Source organism: Centroberyx gerrardi, chromosome 15 (assembly GCF_048128805.1).
Source record: "Centroberyx gerrardi isolate f3 chromosome 15, fCenGer3.hap1.cur.20231027, whole genome shotgun sequence".
Classification (NCBI taxonomy): domain Eukaryota; kingdom Metazoa; phylum Chordata; class Actinopteri; order Beryciformes; family Berycidae; genus Centroberyx; species Centroberyx gerrardi.
In genome coordinates, this window is record NC_136011.1 from 14,113,667 (window position 1) to 14,129,889 (window position 16,223).

Consider the following 16,223-nt stretch of genomic DNA (forward strand, 5'->3'; position numbering starts at 1 on the left):
CATAATACTAAGAAATAAGTTAACTTGGATACACTGGAGGATACTTTCTACAAGAAAGAAGGGAAAAATGTGAAAATAAAATCATCCATTTGCATTAATAGCCTAGTTAGCCTATGAGCTAAAGAGAGATTTAATAGATTCATTCAAATGTCCCAAAGTCAATACAAAAATGCTAAATGAACAATTCAAAAATATATTAAACATAATTAATCTTGTAGTGCTAACAGTATGGTAATCCACTTTAGCAGTAAAAACAGCGAGGTGTAAAGTACACTCAAATCCCTCCCTTTCGTAACATACATCACAGATTCACATCAAAACATACTCTGATTCTTCGCAGCAAAAATAATAATACAATTTCAAACCACAATCATTTACAGCAGTATGGGGGGCGGGGCAAGGAAATAAAAACAAACTGTACATAAAAAGCGTAGCTCTACAAACTAACATGAGAAGTTCCATTGACCTAAACCCTATCCCATGACACTTACTGCAGTTGTAGGTGCAAAGGTGAGGATAGGGTTGGTTGTTTTAGCGTTTGTTTGTATATCTGTGTGCGTGTGTGTACTGTGTGTGTGTGTGTGTGTGTGTGTTATCTGCAGCAGCCCAGAGCGCCCAGGGAGGTGTGGCTGTCCAGGCTGCTCTCTGTGTCAGAGGTCATGGTGGGGTCACTGCTCGGGTCGCTGGGCTCAGTGGACATGGACGAGACGTCGTTGGCCGAGGAGGAGGAAGATGCGGGCTGAGGCGACCTGTCGATCACTGCTGCACCTGTGCTGCGAGAAACACACGGGATCACTGATACACCTGCACCACCAAAGATGTACCGTGACAGCACACACACACACTGCTTACATTTTGGTGGATTTGTTAAGTTTTTGCATGGGTGGCTCCAGTGGGAATGGGGGCAGTACTATGCTCAACTCACTTTAAATTCACATTTTATAAAGCTTTACTGAACTTAAAGCTGCAGTAGGTAACTTTTATGGATTCAAGTAATTCAGTAGTAAAGCGCACACCCATAAAAAGGTGCAAACCATCGGTCCAAAGTCAGAGTAAATAAATATATGAAGGTTGCACATTTCTCTCCATACAAAATATTTATTTTACACCACCAACATGTTTTGGCAGTATGCCTTCTTAAGGGTATCATGTCACTTTTATGGATTCATATTTATTTAGAAGTATAAATTGCCACATTTGGTGTCCAAGGACGAGCAGGATAATATGTCAGAATCTCAGAAACAGCGGTAGCTCCATTCCTCTGCTATTCTCAATGAAATTCTCAGTGAAATGTGTGGAAACCCATCCGACCAATGAGGAGAAGTCCTGTCAATCACTAAGAGGAGTGGGAGGCATGCCATTGTTGGATTGAATTTCTGGAGATTTGATCTATTTCCTCCCAAACTTACCTACAGCTTAATATAAAATAAAAACCTAAAATTGTATTGATCACATATCACACATCAAGCCTCTGTCATGAAGTATCCGTTGTGTGCCTTTAACCTAAAAAAGAAAATGCCTTACTGTGTTTTATATCTCCCACCTGTTATTCACCATGATTCATCCCCTTCCAACTCTCATTATCTCCCAGAGTTCCAGTGATTACTCACCTAAAGGAGGTGGCTGCCCTCTGATCACTCCATTTTTCGTCCACTCATCCCATTCACACACTTCCTTATAGATCAGATCTACAAATGCACAAAGAGAAGGGGGTAAGGGGGACAGGAGAGGGAGAGAAATGGTGGAAGAGGAGCAAGGGAGGAGAAAAGATGTCAAGGCAAATAGTAAAGATATCTTGTCCTGTATAGTCAAAGTGCATCACATACTGTACAGTCCAGACATCATCATGTTTCTAATTTGAGCATGCAGTTCTGGCGTGGCCGTCTGAATATGAGTGAGGGGTCGTTATCACCTGGCAGGGGTTAGGATGAGCTCATCCTGCTGCAGAACAACTGAAAGTGATATTTACACACAATCTGACGTCCTGCCCTGCTCCACAGCGTCAGGTTCCCTACAGTGGCAAAACACTTACTGAGAGGCTTTAATAGAGGGCTTTCAGGTGATGTAATGCACTCTCTGACGAACACAGTGGAGGTCCAAAGCTCTTGCGCAACAGCGACTGTAAACAGCTGATTGCATTTCTAATGTATGACTTGGCTGTCTCAACAGAATTCAACGAACATAGTTCATTTCTGTGCTGTTCTTGACTGGGAACTGACCGTTTTGCCACTGATAAATCTGACAATGTCAGCTAACAAATCTTAGTATCTGGTCAGCTAATCATTGTCTTATTGTAAACACATCTGCTTTGCACACAAGATAAAATATCTAGTATAGTGGCTAGCGTTAATAGTGGCTAGTATTTGCATGTTAACATTAACATTGGGTGCTTAGCTAAATTAGCCTGCTGGTTAGTTAGTAAAAAAATAACTGTTAGGTAAGTGGAGCTGACTTCTCAAGCTACAGCAGAGTCGAGGCTAGGGCTACAGACAGTGTGTCACAGTAACCTAAATTTGGAAACAAAAGTAACTATTCACTTTACTTATAACGTTTCTTGGACCGACACCCACACCACAGCAATCTTTTTACAGTATCTCTCTTTTTCATGTCCGGTTGTTATATATTTAGCCATTAATGCACACATCCAATTCTCCAGTGGACCTCCATGATAGCACCAGGCTTGGTTGCTGGGAGACCATTGACGCAACTGTAAAGCCTCTATAAGGCAGTAAGGCGCAGCACTGTGGTTTGTTCCTGTACCACTGCTGCTGTCGGAGCCACGGGGGAATATAACACACTGAAACCGACAGTGAAAAGTGAAGTGTTGAGCGATGCGTGAAGTGTTCTGGTATGTTGCCTAACCTTTCCACTCGTCCACGGTATGCTCCCTCTCATCCAGCTGTTTGTCTGTGATCTTTGGAGGAGGCTGAGGAAGAGAAAACGGCACAAATGGCACATTGGCGGTGAACGAGCGGTGACAACTTTCCACTCCAAGTGATGTAATTAAAGTCTCATGTGACCCTTTTAAAGATCGTGTGGTCGTATCTGTGATCCACTTACCGCCTCCACTTCAGCTGGGTCGTACCAAACATTAATGTAGGGGTGTTGCAGGGCCTCGTCTACAGAGATGCGCTTGGAGGCATCAATCACTAGCATCTTGGATAAGAGATCCCTCGCTTGGCTCGCTGGGGGGAGAGACAACAGTCAGATAAGGTGCTGTGCTATTAATCACCACTCTACGAATTTGGTTTGACGAATGAGCTCTTTGTGGTTTAAGTCACTTCAGTCAATGTAAAACAATATTAATATCTCTATCAACAATAAAGCCACAGGAGCAGAAGATAGGGAGAAACCTATATACCTCTACCTTTCAGCTTGTTGTGTTCAGAGTCAGCGGGGAAGAGCACGTCGGGGAAGAGCTTCTCAAAGGTGTATCCAGCATAGCGCGGCCGGTTTTCTACATACGTTCTTACTGACTGGTTCAGCTTCATTAGGAACTCCTGGGATGGAGTACCAAGCTGCTCAATCACCTTGTTCCACTGGTCAATGTCTGAAGTAGAAATGTCAAGGAAATAGGCCACAGACACTACAGTACTCCCACACACACACACACACACACACACACACACAACACACCATGAGGCAGCATGACATTCATCTCCCACTGAGACGCACACAGCCCTTCTTACACTATGGCAGACACACACACACACACAGAGAAGTGCACATACACAACACCTAGATTACATGACCTATACTGATGCAGCTACTCACTCCTCTACTATGCAGCTAATGCATAACTACATTCTCTCTCAAGAACTACAGCACTCTGAATTCTACAGCTATGTATGCAGTGAGCTGTCTGATTTTCTGTCAAGTTCTCTAAACAGGTGGGAACAGCAGAGAAAAAGGCGGAGGGCATGTAGGTTGGGTGGGAAATTTGGAAACGGATAGCAGGGTGACACAAGGAAACTCTAGGAACAGATCAAATGGGAACTAAAACAGGGCGGCGATGGATCCCTTCACGCAGAATGAAGTGATGACACAGTGATCAATGGCGGGGAAGGATACGATCAGTGCCGGGGAACAACACGCTACCCCGGATCATCTCGGCCACTATGCAGCCCACTGACCATACATCCACTGGAGGCGGAGGGTGAGATGACAGGGAGGTTAGCATGCAAACACAATGGTGAGGAAAAGAGAAAACAAAAACAAAAAACAAAAGAAAGTGAGCAGAACACAAGGAGAATGGTGGTGCGATGCGTGAAGCTGAAAAGGGAGAGCATGCAACATCAGCCAGTGTCCAGCAGACATATGAGAAGGAGAAATGCTCCTGCTGTGTTGAGGAAATGAAGAGGGGAAATGAAAGTTTCACAGCCCATGACCGTCCGAAAGCTGCATCTCAAATAAGGAATATTATACTGGCCTGTTTTGGTTATTAACAGTTCCCCGAAGCTTGGCACAGAATACTGTATTCGTGCCAAGAATTGATCGCTATACAGAGGAAAGATCTCACAGTCTGCACAGTGCCAGGCACAAGTACTTTTGAACGAACACAGTGTTTCCAAAGAATGTTACCAATAACAAAGTGTGAAGAAGCATTTGAAAGACGCAAGGATACAGTCCCTTCCGGGAAAGAGGATTTTATGGCGGACCATTTCTGCCAGTATGCAGCCCACAGACCATATGTCCACTAGCAAAGTGGAACACAGTAAACAGGAGGAATGCACAACAACAGGTTAGTTAGGAGGTTAGTTAGGAGGAGGCTATTGTTTTTATAACAACAAAATCCCATTATACACAGAGGCACCATGCTTTGCGTAAGCGTGCACTGCATTAATAGCAAGATTTATCTTCAGTTCCCTGTCTGTGGATAGACATGGATGTGAGACAGGGTTTAAAAAAGGTAAATAGTGTAGTGTAACTGCAATGAGTTTGTATAGTAATTTGAAAATCAACATTGTTTGACTGTAGGGATGGGTGATATTGACAAAATCAAATATTAGAATATTTTAGACCGTATACCTCGATATCGATAATGTGACGATATTTTCGGGGAATGAGTATTTGTGCTTTCATAAGATACTGTATTTACACACAAGAATATTTTTAAAATTAGTAATGATCATTAGTAATGTGTAATAAATAATAAGTAATGTGGATATGATGAGCAGTTAAAGCCAATCATTGTTCATTTTACTCAGCCAGAACAGGCCAATAAGTTCAGAAAATTGTATCACTTTACTGTAACACAGCCTTTAAGATCAGGAAGAAGTAACATTAAAGTTATTTCACAATATCACAATAACCAAAATCCCAAACGATATCTAGCCTCATGTCACAATATCGATATTATATGATATATCACCCAGGCCTATTTGACTGTAGATGAGCAAATTGAACGTGTGACAGACAGACAGACAGACAGACAGACAGACAGGTACTGACCATTGGCCTGGTAGCCCATGCCCAGGATAACCTCTGGTGCTCTGTAGTAGCGCGTCACCACATACGGTGTCATCAGGAGTCCTGTGGCGGCGGTCCGAGCCAGGCCAAAGTCCAGAATCTTCAGTGTACAATCTGACTTCACAACAATGTTACTGGGCTTGAGGTCCTACAGAGGAAAACATATCAAGAATGTAATTTTTATAGATCTTTATGTTGTCAAATAGAAGCAAAAACAGTGACAATACACACCTAATACTCCATGTTTTACATTCAGCATTGTGAAACCCCCCAATTAAAGAAACTGTGTGTGAGAAGTGAGTTTGATGATGTCTTTAAAGCTTTGCTGTGTGAGGACCCATGGGAGAGCGCTGAGGAGAGACTGCTAATGTTCTGTGTTATCTCTAATGACTTAAAGTGAGACAGCAGGTATGAAGGAGTTAAACACCATTAAACACCATTCTGAGACAAAATAAACACCACATTAACCGGTAGTGACCAGCTGTCCTGTTTATTTAAGGACAGTCCCTTATATCATCTCCATTTCAGGGGGTCCAAATTATAGAGGAAAAAAACACACTTTTCTCTGTATACCGGTCATCCAGATTTTCCATTGGATTTTCTGAGTGCAGGAAGGCCTACTGGGCTATTTATAAATGTTTTGTTATCACAATATTGTCTGCATCACACCCACAATGATATAATATACACGCACACTGTGCTGCATTATCAATCCCGACAAAAATCCAGCTGATTGTCTGTAAATTACTGCTCCTGCTGTGGTTATTTTTCAAAGAAGACTGCTTGCTTTTTTCCATTTCACATTTCTCTACAATACAAATTGCTTGTGGTAGCGTTACGCTAGCTAGTAGAAAAGTCATTTCAAGTTCCCTGGTTTCCAGGTAAGGTAAGTAGTGCCATTTTATACCATTGGATTGTTTGATTTTGGTTTTGCAATTTTTTTGGACTTCTTCGTTCTAACTGGGCTTAATCCCTTGTTGAGGATGTAATATTTCCAAAGTAGGCCTTGCTGTGTATGTTATGTTAGCAGTAAGTTTTATTTTTCATTGTTATATTTTCATTTGCCAGGACATACTAACTGGCGCTAATCTAGTTTTCATTTGTTATGAGCAAAAATGTAAACTGAGATGCATGATTTCATCTCCCACCTGTTTGTTTATTCACTGATGATGCATTTCAATTCTTGCTGGATGTGAATACTTTATTGATCCCCATGGGAACATTCGATATTCCCCTGCCCTCTTCTACAGGGAGGTGAGAGGTCAGAGTCGGCTACAGAACAGCCTATGGAGCTGGTAGGGATTCAGTGTCTTGCTTGTGGACGCTTCAGGGTGCACGCTTGCCAAAAAAAAAAAAGGGCCTTGAACTCGGGTCCTACAGTTAAAAGGCGGTCTCCAAACTCACTGCACTGCCCGGCTGCACTAATATTATATATTACCAAATGCCAACTGAGCACAGGCCAGTGAACTGTCTGTCCTTACATTCTAGTGTCAAGTACCAAAGCAGGTTTACCAGTTCCTCTTGTGGACCCTGGCCAGCTGATGCCTACCCTGTGAATGATGCCGGCAGCGTGGAGGTGTTTGATGCCACACAACATCTGATAGAGCAGGTAGGACAGCCTCTCATGGTCCAGCTCCATCTGAATGACCTGGCACAGGTTGGCATCCATCAGCTCCATCACCAAGTATCTGACAGAGCACAGTTTGCACAAACAGTTGAGAAGCATGCAAGCACACACACAGGGAGGGAGTAATTCATGTAGATACAGTATATACTGTACATGTTCCCTCAAACACAAACACAGTCAAGTACTCACACACACAAATACATCCACACTTCACATCCAGTTACTTACACATCTTGGAATTCTTCTAATGATTTTTGTGGTGTAAATACATTTAATAGGCCAATGATCTGTGGATGTAGAATGACACGAATCAGAATGATGTGATCACGTCATTAACATTTTATCTTAAAGAAAAATTTAAGTTATATGCATAAAAAATATGATTCACATTTTCGCAAACCTAAAATACCATATCTTCCAGAGGTGAAATGTAATAAGAACAAGAATTAAGTGAAAAGATTTGCCAACTTACATTTTTGTGATTGACACATTTCATAAGGACTAGTTCTCTGTACGCCCTCTTGGCGTGGGTCTGATTCTGAAACGGCCGACTCAGCTTCTTGATGGCAACATTTCTTTCAAGGTTTTGGTCATACGCAGAGCTGAGGAACAAAGTCATGAATAATTGAAAATTATGGGCCCAACTGTAGCAGAATAAGTGGTAGAGACAAGATATGCAAGTTTGAGGTGGGGTTTTTAATAACATAACCTCGAAACATATAAAAACGATAGGACAGCGCTTGTGTCACTGACGGAAAATCAGTTGTAAACATATTTATAATTGAATTTAATTTTAATTTATGGATTTTAATGTTAAATAAGGCAATAAGAATGAATGAAAGGAGGTACCAAGTGAGATATTCTTTCATTTGCATGAATACTCTGGTGATGTATGGAACACAATGTCCCATATTTCACCATGTAGATGAAGACTGAATATGGATGAGGTTGAAACACTCACCAGACGATTCCCTGAGCTCCTGAGCCGATGGGTCTCAGATTCTGGTAGCGCTTCAGGACTGTGAATGTAGAATCCCCAACGTCTAGGCTGTAGAACTCTCTTTCTCTCTTGTTTTTGTTCATGGTGAAATCTTCGATTACTGCTTTCTGCGCATCCAAAAATGTCCTCTGTGTACACAAAGATGGACACACATTTAGCGGCGGCACTGCACCGACGCTACCACAGTAGCTGTTGAGCAGAAAGTCAAATGCCAGCCTTGCTCCCGAGAAAGCAGATTAGGAGTAAAGGAGTAAAGACACTGCTGAATTTCACACTTCAGGCGAGAGCTGCAGCTCCTTATCTCAGCGACTCAGCAAACAGACCGGGATGGAAGATTTGATATCATCAGCAGTGGTGGCAGAACAGCAGGCCACGGGGAGGGGGGTCTACTCCATCATATGAAACATGACTCTCAGAATGTCTCTCTCACACTGGAAACCAAGCCTGGTGATGATTCCTGCCTGAACGCTTGTGAGTTTGGACCCCAGCCCAGGACTCCAGTCCAGTTCTGCAAGCAGGTCTTCCACAGGCACATGTTAACTGGGTCAAGTTACACCAGGGGGCTGAGTGCCCGGACAAGACATAACGCAGAGATGCTCATTTGATTGCATGATGTTCCCGAACATTTTCCATATCATGTAAAAACTAAAACCACCTAAAATCTAAAAAAACTAGAAAAATGTAAGGCAGGCTTGTCTTGCTTCCTTACTTTCAAGCAGCCAACGCTTATATAAGCAACGTAATCTCCCTCCCCATTCTTCCACTCTCTCTCAACACACAGTCCATATGAGGAACCTAATTGGCAGAATAAAATGAGTCAGCTCTCCTTCTGTTGCTCCAACGTCACAAAGACGTACATAACATCCACCCCCCTCACAACATCAAAATAGACACGCTGCTTCTTTTTATAAATCAGACAGGAAGACAATTACTTCATCTGAGTTATGATGGCTTTAATGATAATGCAATTACTGTACAGTAGTGTCAGTGGTAGGCAATCTGTTGCATCTGTAATGTCATTGTTTTCTGTAATCATGACTGTTGATCTGAATGATGAGGGCAGGTCAGTGCAGTGAGGACAGCAGGCTGGGTGCTTTATAACTTTGACACCTTTTGATCCTCTCAATTCCTATTTCATCACAGATGCTGCTTATGCTTATAACCAGGTCACAGTATCAACACATTCCTCTAAATTGATGAAACACCATCAGCTGTGATTCCAGTAATGTGTGTAAGCTACAGTATTTACAAGGGGTGCAGTACGCCGCAGCAGTACTCTGCCAATGCAGCACCTGGGTAAGTGAATGCTTGGACCTAGTCATGGATTCAGGGGGAGGAAAAAACACAAAAAGAGCACTGTAATAAATCTAGTTGCCTTGTGTATTTAGCAAGAGCAGAATTACAGCCGGCTCGCCCCTACAGTGCATCGCCCTCTAACGAGTCAACCTCTGTTTTCTCTAAACAAGCTGCTACAGCCTAATGATTTAATGAATGGGTTTCCAAAGCACATACTTGCAGAACAATTAAGATCCTGGCAACAGTGTTTCATGTACTGTATGCATTCAAATGAACACAAATTTTCACAAATGCAAACCCAAGAGATGCTGGAATAACTACAAGCAAAATGCACATGCATGAGGTAGCCTACTGTGCCACCACATATCAACACACTCATATAATGATAGGGTGCAGTTTTTCTTGCCCATAACTTTACATGCACGCTAAGACCGCACTGAAACTAACATGATCACATACATAAATACTACAAACAGCCTAGGGAGAATCTACTGTGTCATATATGTTTCCTCATTTACATACATCACATGAACCTGATGAGGAATTAGCAGCACAAGCAAAGCATCGTAGCCGTACACACACACACACACATCTAATTCAGACTAACCTATGGAAAAGACGGGTTTCATTCGTCCTTCGTTCAATTCTGTTACATATCACCCTCATATATACCCGATGCGAAGCTGATACAGCCTTTTTTTTCACAGCGAATAGAGCGAGGCTTTAGTCTCCACAGCTGTACTGTCAGCAGGGCGGAGAAAGGCACAGAAAAGGCACAGAAAGAAAGAAGACTCTTCCACATCTCCCCGGTACCGATTAACCAAGTAGAGGATCTATATCGACCCGTATATTCACTCGATGTTAATGCCTTAACCTTGGCCACACGACCCCTTGCCGACGACAGAGGTAGCTGGCAGGTAAATGACCGTACGAGATTGCTGCATTAGAAAAGAGCCGTGCATGCTAAAAGCGTATAGCACCCTGAATGAGTGGGACACTGCACAAGAGGACATTATTAGAGGGATAATAACACCCATATCGTGATATTACGTGGCCTATTCAGACACACAGTGCGCAGCATACTGTCTTTATCCATATGCGAGCGCCGTGAACAGGCGTATTACAGCGTTACAGTGTAAAAGGGAATATTTTGGATTAAGCCGAGCTACAATGTAACACCCTAGACAACAAACGCGTCGGTAAAGCAGCATGCACACAACGGTACGACCCTCCCCCCACGGCCAAACAATAACCACGTCTGAGAAGAGGTGCAAATCCTGATCTTACCTCTGTCATCAAATTAAACTATTGATTTCCCCACGGTCCGATCAGCGGTACAGTGTTCCGGAGCAGGCTATTTGTTTATGCCGCTGGTGAAGGATGATTTATTCCGTTGTGCGGCTTAAAAATACATGACCTCACCAAATTCACTTGCCTACGTTTCCATCTGGCTGCTACTGACAGGCCGGACGCGCAGTGCGCACAGGGCATGCGTCCCAACTGCACGTCACTCATCCACAGAGACACACCCACCACCTCCATGCATCCTTCCGTCTGCCTCTATCTATCTATCTATCTATCTGTCTATCTATCTATCTAGCTATCTATCTAGATATCTGTATGTCTATCTATCTGTCTATCTGTCAACTTGCTGCTTTTATTCCAATGCCTCTTTATGGGAGTGTGTTTGCCTAACTGTTATGCCCAATAAATAAACAAAGAAACACACACACACACACACACACACACACACACACACACACACACACACACACACACACAAACTTACACAGATTTGTTTTGGCTCATTTCCGTTTCAAACAAGAACATGAAAAATGAGGTGCCATTTTGTGCTCATAGGCCTGGAGCAACTCTGTTGCAGGATGTGTAATATAGCATGACCAGGTTTAAAATATAGCCCATAAATGGCACTCAGTCACACTTTCAAAACAGCCCAAATAGGGATATTGGCCATTTTTTCTGTCCAATAGTGTACTAGGCCTACATAAATCAAAGTGTTATGAAACATTTAATGATATAATTATGGATGAATGATGAGCACTGGATATTTTCTTGCTGTATAGTCCATACCATGAACTATAGACTATAGATACCATGCTATATTAGATAACAGTCCTTGCAAATGTCACGGCATGTTAAATGATTTGTTGTAGACAACACAGATGATAAACAATAGGTTGTTAGACTGGGAGTGTAGGTTTATAGCTCACTGTACAAGTTAAACAGTCCTATGATTAAAACAAAAATGAATTGGGAACTGTTGCCAGTGTTGTCCATTCTTTTATTTTAGGTTTAGTTTTTTTTTTCTTTCTTTTTTTATTAATATTATGATTATTATTTTTACAAAATTGTCCTTGCAGCAGACTCCTTCACATATGAGTGGAAGGACAAGTGTGAATATCCAAATGGAAATGGTTTTTCTTTCTTTCTTTCTTTCTTTCTTTCTTTCTTTCTTTCTTTTTTCTTGTTTTCCTACTTTCTTTCTTTCTTTCTTTCTTTCTTTCTTTCTTTCTTTGTTATTTATATTTCACTTTTTATTTTTATTTTTGCTACGTCCCAAATAGTGACACGACTGGGTCCAGTATCAGTGGTTATGAATAAGTTTTAATAATGGTTATGGTCATGTGGAAGCCCTTTAGAGGTCTCTGTCCAGGGTGTAACTGATATGCTGCAGTGATCAAATGAATCAGCGACAGATTATTACTGGAATAGAATTACAAAGGGAAATCTAACTGGTCAAAAGGTACAGCCTATACGCTTGCTCGTGCTGCCTTACAAAAGAAGTCATTTAGGAATTTTTTGCTATGTTGTGTATGGGGTTTACGGCTCTGTCCATATTAAATAGTGGGCTAATCATTTGTGGAAGACCATGACATGCATAGGCTCTGCAGGAATCCATAGCATACTACAGGCTACCATCTATACGAGTTCAACCGTCAATTCGCAGGGCTACAAAAACGACGGTTCCACGAATCCATGCTCTGCGAAGGCATGTGACTGAATAAGGACATTAGGTAAAATTACGTTAACTTAACGCTGAGTAGTTTAAATTCTCCCTGCACCCACCTGACAGCCCTGGGATGTTGTTATTTATCCTTATCCCTGCGCAGATACCCCGGGGCCTGCAGAGACGAGCTGCGCGCAATAGACCTGGGAAGCGGCATGGATAAACGTCCCAGCACCGACTCCTGCAGCAAGATAAGGCTACTACGGTTTCTTACCCCTTGTTCGAAGAGAGTCCGCAGCGTTATGATCATTCTGGGAGAGCAGCCCCGAGGCAGCCGGCTATAGTCCACTCGTTTGGCCGAGGTCGTTCGTCCTTCCCAGGCTTCTCTGTAGCGCACCTATACCGGCGGTTACTCACCGTACCTTTGGGCGTCAGACGGATTAGTTAAATCGGTGTAGCTGATCTCACCCCACCCGCTATTGGTGGCTCTGACCTGTCGCTTGTCAAACTGCGAGTTTAATCCAATTAAGTGTTTAAAGGCGAGAGGCTAAGAATAGCGCCAAATACAGTAAAAAAAAAAAAAAAGTTTCAGACCTTCAGCGTGGTGGTGGCAATAGAGCAAATGAATGGGACACCATATATAGTTAATGTCATTGATGAATTGCCTGCAAGAGTGGAGCATCCCTTAGTAACGGAGAGGACGCCAAAACAGCAATGCAATGATCACGGGGATTATATTGGAGTCGTGGTGGGAGCACTGAAGATAACACAGAGGATCACACTCTTCACATAGGTTACGTATGTTACCAGGTAATATCCCTAACACACCGTGAGCTATTCTTTTTTATGTTCCGCCTATAGTCCTATTTGACAATTTGCCTTGTATTTTAAATTGATCCAATTTGTCCTGTGTTAATTAACTGATGATTTCAGATGAAAGGCTGATATTCATTCCTCATCATACTATAGGAAGACCCTGTGCAAACATTCACACAAGTAAAGTAGCAAAGTAAAGTCTAAAATTGGAATCAGCTACAGTTTTAAAATGCATGAAACTGATCTCTAGTATTTAACAGAAAATAAGTGAGATGGATCAGATTCGTTGTTTGTCTACTTATGAGGAACCTTTGTTGCTGTGTTGAGTTGAATAAGAATGTATTGTCACTGTGTCTTATGGAAGTAGTTGTAATGGGAAAGAAGGATAAGACAGAGACCCAGTTTGCTCTACAAGGGCTACCTGCCCCAAATTTCCAAGAATAGAGTACCCTCTCCTCATACAATGTGAAAACAATCAGTGTGACTGTGACTAATAATCTGGCTGTTGGCTGATGGATCAGTAAGCGGGTTTGTGGTTGATAAGTCAATAAGCTAGATGATGATCGGTTGACTAATGCTATATAGTATGTTCTACACTTAAGTTAAAATATCAGGGACTGGAGAACAGGTTCCATGTCTTACATTTGATATTCAAATATCCTCAAGGTGATGGCCTAAGCTTTGGTGCACCTCCAGTGAACAAGGGAAAACATGTCCTCTTATGTCCAGTTTATATGCAGTGGCAACTGCTTGCAAAATGGATGTAGCATCAAATTATTAGTTACTAGCAAAGCAAGTTGTTTCTAGTTAGTGAAGAGACATCCTGCAATTGCAAATATTATGAAACAGCTTTGAAATGCAATGCTTTGTTCCTCATCATGCAAATCATTATTATCAAGTTACAAGATATAAGAAGTGATAAGAAGTTGTTTGGTGCTGATGGTGAGAGTTTTCTTAATTACTGTTTACCTACTTTCTAAGAATCACTGTCCAGAGCAGGAGAGGTCAAGATTAGGAACGGCCTCAGCTTATGCCAGACTAGGTCTAGCCAATCATCACCTCCAAATATAGAGGCAACAGCCACACCTTAATATAGACACAATTCTATGTATGAAGTTATACAATAGATTGTCAGTTTCTTAGAAAATACTATTATTTTCTCAAAAAAATCTGATCGAACAAGTGACAGAGTCAGCAACCAGTATCCAGGTTCCCGTGTGGTTCCTGCACCAGTGCCTGACCTGACTGGGCTTAGCTGTAGACCTGTAGGCCACAGAGGATTGTGAGGGAGTATAACTAAAGTTTTGCTCAAGAATGGATGAGCGGGAGCGCTTGGCAGGGCTTCCATGTTCTTCCTCAACCCCTCCTACACTGTAACAACAAACCAGCCTACAGGGTTGCAGTAGGATTCCTTTATGTTTCTTGCTACTCGAAGGATTTGAGCACCAATTTTAACAGCATTGTGCAGTTTATGGAGTTGTCCACAACCTCACACAGTCAGTGTTTTATTGCTTTGTCACCCATGCTCTTCCCTGTTTGGGTATTTTGTCTTACTGCTCTTTGCCACCCAATTAATTTTGCAAGATTTGTCACTGTAATTATTCGATTCACATTCTCAGTGTCATAAGCTCAGGATAAGATAAATTGAAAGCAGCACAAGTGAGAGATTTAATCAGGTCTAAAGTAATTATGTTGGTCTGTAGCCATGGAACCATGTTGCCTCCTTCTGTCTGTGTCTGAGATTGGCAATAAGGACTTTATTATTACTGAAACATTTTGTGATTTAGTAGTACTTGTGGAGAGGAAGAGACAATCACAAAAAAAGATCCAATGGAATAAAAGCATGATAGTTTGGTTTCACAGCCTTCACCATGAAGCAGTTGTTTTGAACTGGAAATATGAACCATATCAGCCACACTAAACAAATCAACCTTTACATTACTTTTCTTCTTTAATTATTTGACATTAAAGAGCATTGGGATTAAATTGCTGACCAGGAAAAAAAACAGTTCATGCAATTGCAATCATTTCAATGGCTCAAGGAATAATGTGTTTTTCTGCCCTTACAGCAATATGCTGATGAAGGCACCATGCCTTCACAACTCTTATAGAAATCTGTCTAAGGCTAGACACACACTATAGCTATTTATGCATCAATGTTGCCCCACCAGTCAATTTTTCCAGATTGAGTTCTTTGAGAAAGTTGCTGAGCTTTTATTCTGATTTTCTAAAATTATGGTAACTTAAGGTAGAGCCTAATTGGACCTACACCTGTTAAAATGTTGATTTGCCCAGAGTATTGCCATCCCACAAATAGTGAGAACAACAGGGAAAATAGATTGAAGAACACATTGATCTGTACCAGAAAGTCATTTTGTTGCGTAATTGGTTCAATACTATCTTGTTGTGAGCATTCCAGCCCAACTAACCTGTTTTTAACATGCTTAAAGGAGCCAAATTAAGCCTGACTATCTAATGTAAGACACACTCCTCACTAGGTTTAATTTTAATAGAGTGTGATCTTGACTATTTTCAAAACAAACAACATATTCAAACACAGGTATGCTACACATGTAACACAAATGATGCCAAGCAAAAATATTATTTTGGATAGGTAAGGAAGCTCTCCCTTTTCCTTTTCCATTTTGTATTCAACTTATGCTCTGAGCTTTCTTTTTTCCTCCACATTTTGAAACTTTATATAATTCTTAATACCTATGTGATAACAAACTAACATGGGATCATGACACAGTTGCAGTGGTGCCCAGTCCTGCAGATCTGCCCCAGCTCAGAGGAAAGCCTATTAGGAAATGGGAGGAGCAGAGAGAGCGAGAGGCAATGAGACTAATGGACTAAGAGAATCTAATCAGTGCCTGGTGCAAGGAACAGTCTTTTTTGTGAACTTTCTTAGAGCCATCCCTCATAAATGGCTCTAAATACCAAAAATATTGTAGATAGGTTGTTAGAAGAACACTAACACTCTCAAAGAGAAAGAGAAGATGAAGCAGAAATATGTAATGAAAAAAAGAAGATTTTTTTTGAAAGAG

The 16,223-nt window shown here is 41.6% G+C and overlaps 1 protein-coding gene across 2 annotated transcripts; it reads right to left on the bottom strand.

The window, feature by feature from the left end:
• Nucleotides 1-155: 155 nt before the first annotated feature.
• mapk8a (mitogen-activated protein kinase 8a) lies at nt 156-12,670 on the bottom strand. 2 transcript variants are annotated; one of them, XM_071913200.2, is made up of 12 exons: nt 12,635-12,670; nt 8,058-8,224; nt 7,569-7,698; nt 7,325-7,383; nt 7,019-7,157; nt 5,452-5,617; nt 4,625-4,696; nt 3,368-3,550; nt 3,061-3,185; nt 2,863-2,926; nt 1,611-1,688; nt 156-768 (listed from the first exon to the last, which is right to left on the bottom strand). In XM_071913200.2, exons 1-12 carry the CDS (start codon nt 12,668-12,670, stop codon nt 593-595), a joined length of 1,395 nt encoding a protein of 464 aa, XP_071769301.1. In that variant the 3' UTR covers nt 156-592. The 2 variants fall into 2 exon arrangements, with proteins under 2 accessions (XP_071769301.1, XP_071769309.1); XM_071913208.2 differs by lacking the exon at nt 12,635-12,670 and having other exon boundaries at nt 156-719; nt 1,613-1,688; nt 8,058-8,225.
• Between the last annotated feature and the right edge of the window lie 3,553 nt (nt 12,671-16,223).